The following is a 3,255-nucleotide window of genomic DNA, read 5'->3' on the forward strand; positions in this document are numbered from 1 at the left end:
AGAAGGAATAAGGAATAAGTAAGAAGAAAGAATAAAGAAGAAAGAATAAGGGAGAAGGGAGGCTTCAACGGGTGTGCCGGAAGGCCGTTCACACGAAATTTGAACTGGTTCAGCGAGCCAGCAACCCTAGAGAGAGCTTTGGGACACAATAATCGTTTACGGAAATGCTTTCGCAGCCGGGGAAATTCTCGTCGGAAGGTCTTCTAAGTGAACTGCGAACAATCTAAGAGCTGAACCAGATCACAAAATATCGATTTAGGGAAAGACTGAACCGCCGAAGACCTGCAGAGCAAAGGTCTAAAGGGGAGTATAACAAACACATCGTGACGCGTTAAAGTACCAATTTTGGGTCAAATACCCGCCTCTATCTGGAATCTATGAATTCGATGCAATCACTTGCTGAAGTAAGAAAACGGTTAATACCTAGGCGATTAACAGCGACAACTAGTCACCGCGTTTCTATCATTGGGTCGATGCAGACAATGTTCCACTAACGCATTCATACCAAAGGTGACAGAATCACAGTCGTCAAGCGATAGATTTGTGTCTGGATTGTCGCGTCGCGTGTGTTCAGGGGAACCTTTACACAGAAACAGACTGTTTGTTTCGAGGGGAAGAAACTCCATCGCCGGGGAACTTCCTGTAAGAGTATGACCACACGCTCCCATCAAGCTGGGGCTAGATTGCTCTTAAAGGTAGTGGAAGCACACCAATGCAAAAAGCATGTTAAATGCACTAACAGTATATCCCCTGGTGGAATACCAAAGGTGGCTCCAAGTTGTGATTGTTGATCATTTTGCCGATATAATCGAACTTAAAAATATCTTTATGTTTAACATTCATAAGTATCAATCTCTAAAAGAATAAGTATCCGCACCAGTGTGAACCATACACTCAACTTGGCAGCGAAGAGGACGACGGAGACAAACACAGTCTATTCTTTTGTTCTGGCACAAGACGGCGCGTTTCTTGGCGAATATTTTACGACCTCACGTTGTTCGCGATATCCGACCGGCTCAAACAGAATGCACTTTTCTTCGACAACGACGACGGTAGCGGCAGCAACAGCAGCAGAAGCCAACAAAATGATAATTAGAACCACGAGCCTGGAACCGAATTTACGACGTCGTATAAATGATAATGATTCTCAAAGTGATGGCACACGTTGCCGGTCGGGCAAAATAGAACAAGCGAATTTATTGCTTTGCAACCTTATTGAGGCATGGATTGCCCGTTTGGCGATGGTGGCGAGTCACCGCTGGCGATGGAGTTTTGTCGCGCTGCTTTGAATTTCTTGTTCCTCCGCAGGATACTTTGAATTCGTTTTTCGTGACTGGGCTTCAGGTTGCAAAATTTACAGCTCACCTCCTCGACGAACCAATTTTCCTTGAGGACTTCAATAAGCTTTTTGCCTCCGGACCGACCTAGTGGGGTGCAGTTCATATGCAGCACTCTTAGCGGCTGATGGAATCCCAACAATTGTACGACCTGCGAAAAGGAATGCCGCAAAGTTATGACATTGTTTTCTATTGTTACGTAAATCGAACTCTCACCCTGAAAGCGCCTTGCTCTCCCATTTCACACCCGGTAACATTCAATTCTTCAACATGCTTCGTTTTCTTAATAGCCCCACCTAAAGTGAGGACCCCTGCCTCACCAATAGGATTGTGTGATATATCCAATTTCTTCAGCATCCCTTGGTACACGTTGATTCCGTAACCCATTGTTTCTATCTGTTGACCATCCAAGAAATTTCCCGAAAGATTCAAGCTGATCAACGTGTCTGGGCATTTGCTGATGTACTTTGCCAAAAGCATTCCTGCGTCGCATCCGAGATAGCAGTAGGGAAGATCCAACGTCTCGATTTTCATTGTGGCTAATTGTTCAAGAAGTAATTTCAGTTTATCTGGTTCCATGCGGCTACGAGATATTTTGAACTCGCGTAAGTTCGGAAGCAATACCATAGCTTGTGCCAAATTTTTCACATCATCCAGTGAGAACATGAAAAACCTTCGTTCGTATCCTCGACTAGCATCCTGCAAACCAAAGACCAGGCTTAGCGAAGTAAGGTTTGTCAGATGTTTCAAAACAATGAGCGATCCATGGCTGCACAAGTCAGGTGTTGGATTGTAGACTTTGTACTCTTCGTAATTTTCCTCGGATTCGATTTGTTTGTAAGGCTGTAATTGCGAAATCGCTAGCTTCTGGACAAATGGTTGCACTTTCTCTAGGATAGTTTCCAGATCACCTTCGAACCAGTACTCAGGAGTTTCGTGTTCAATGACTTCAGATACCTTGAGCTCTATGCCCAATTCCTTCCAGTTGGTAGTACTGTCCCGTTCGTACTTGTGAAACTTGACCATGGGTGTGCATTTTGCTTTGACGACGCGTTTCCAGAAGGTTTCGTTCTGAAAATATGTCATAGCTTTAAAGTCATAATGTTTGTATAATCCACAGGCAGTACATCAACTTCTAGTAACTGTAGGATAGGCAGTTCCACATCCAGAAGAGCACCAAAGTCTCGCAGTTGCTGGCAAGTCAAACCTTCCGGACCAGAACCACCCTCGAATGTAGCAGCAAAGTGTTCCACGACCAACTCAGAAAGGGTTTTGGGGTAGAATGTTTTTGGTGCATCGGCTGATTCGAAAACTATCGCTTCTGCATAAATTTCTCGCCCAGCCTCGCTTTGCAGCTGCCGTGTTATATCCGAAACTTTGTAGGTTCGCCATGCATTGAGAAGGCCCCTCTCTATGACGTCCGGGGTGGCAAATCTTAGATGGTGAATCTCCTGCAGCAGGTCAACGGTAGACATTTTGAAATTGTGGGTAATTTAATGGAAGCTTGCTTGGATTTATGATTTGGAAGGAAATGCCAGGTCGCCCAGCCTAACATAAAAAATACATTTCTAGACCAACATTTGAAAAGGACGTAAAAGACTAAAATGATTCCTTCTGATTCATCGTCTACATATAAAGCTGTTACGCCCTTTTCAAATGTTGGTCTAGGTTTTTGCTCACTTGAGAAATACTTCTGCCTTCACAAATATGCTCAGAGTTGTGTACCTATTTCAGTTTGTGATAGATTATACAGCCAAATTCATACAGATTATCACTATCTTTTATACTCACTCATGCACGGAGAATACGATATGGTAGAATTAATCGGATTCTACCAAGTTATACTGTGTGTGAGTTAGTGAGTTTTTGGGGGAACTTTCATTATTTTTTTTAAGTTATCTTATGTCTTATGGGGTCT

At 43.5% G+C, this 3,255-nt stretch overlaps 1 protein-coding gene across 1 annotated transcript; it reads right to left on the minus strand.

The window, feature by feature from the left end:
- Positions 1–1,163: 1,163 nt before the first annotated feature.
- On the minus strand, positions 1,164–2,850 carry LOC134214030 (dynein regulatory complex subunit 5-like). The gene is made up of 3 exons (XM_062693474.1): positions 2,465–2,850; positions 1,554–2,408; positions 1,164–1,488 (listed from the first exon to the last, which is right to left on the minus strand). Exons 1-3 carry the CDS (start codon positions 2,810–2,812, stop codon positions 1,213–1,215), a joined length of 1,479 nt encoding a protein of 492 aa, XP_062549458.1. The 5' UTR covers positions 2,813–2,850; the 3' UTR covers positions 1,164–1,212.
- Between the last annotated feature and the right edge of the window lie 405 nt (positions 2,851–3,255).

Source organism: Armigeres subalbatus, chromosome 2, assembly GCF_024139115.2.
Source record: "Armigeres subalbatus isolate Guangzhou_Male chromosome 2, GZ_Asu_2, whole genome shotgun sequence".
Taxonomy (NCBI): Eukaryota; Metazoa; Arthropoda; class Insecta; order Diptera; family Culicidae; genus Armigeres; species Armigeres subalbatus.

What these genes read in the sequence shown, in the direction of transcription:
- LOC134214030 (XM_062693474.1), bottom strand. Translation starts at nt 2,812, where the DNA reads ATGTCTACCGTTGACCTGCTGCAGGAGATTCACCATCTAAGATTTGCC. An exon ending in TACAGTTACTAGAAGTTGAT is followed by an intron (nt 2,409 to 2,464) that starts GTACTGCCTGTG and finishes ACATATTTTCAG; the next exon opens with AACGAAACCTTCTGGAAACG. An exon ending in GAGAGCAAGGCGCTTTCAGG is followed by an intron (nt 1,489 to 1,553) that starts GTGAGAGTTCGA and finishes TCCTTTTCGCAG; the next exon opens with GTCGTACAATTGTTGGGATT.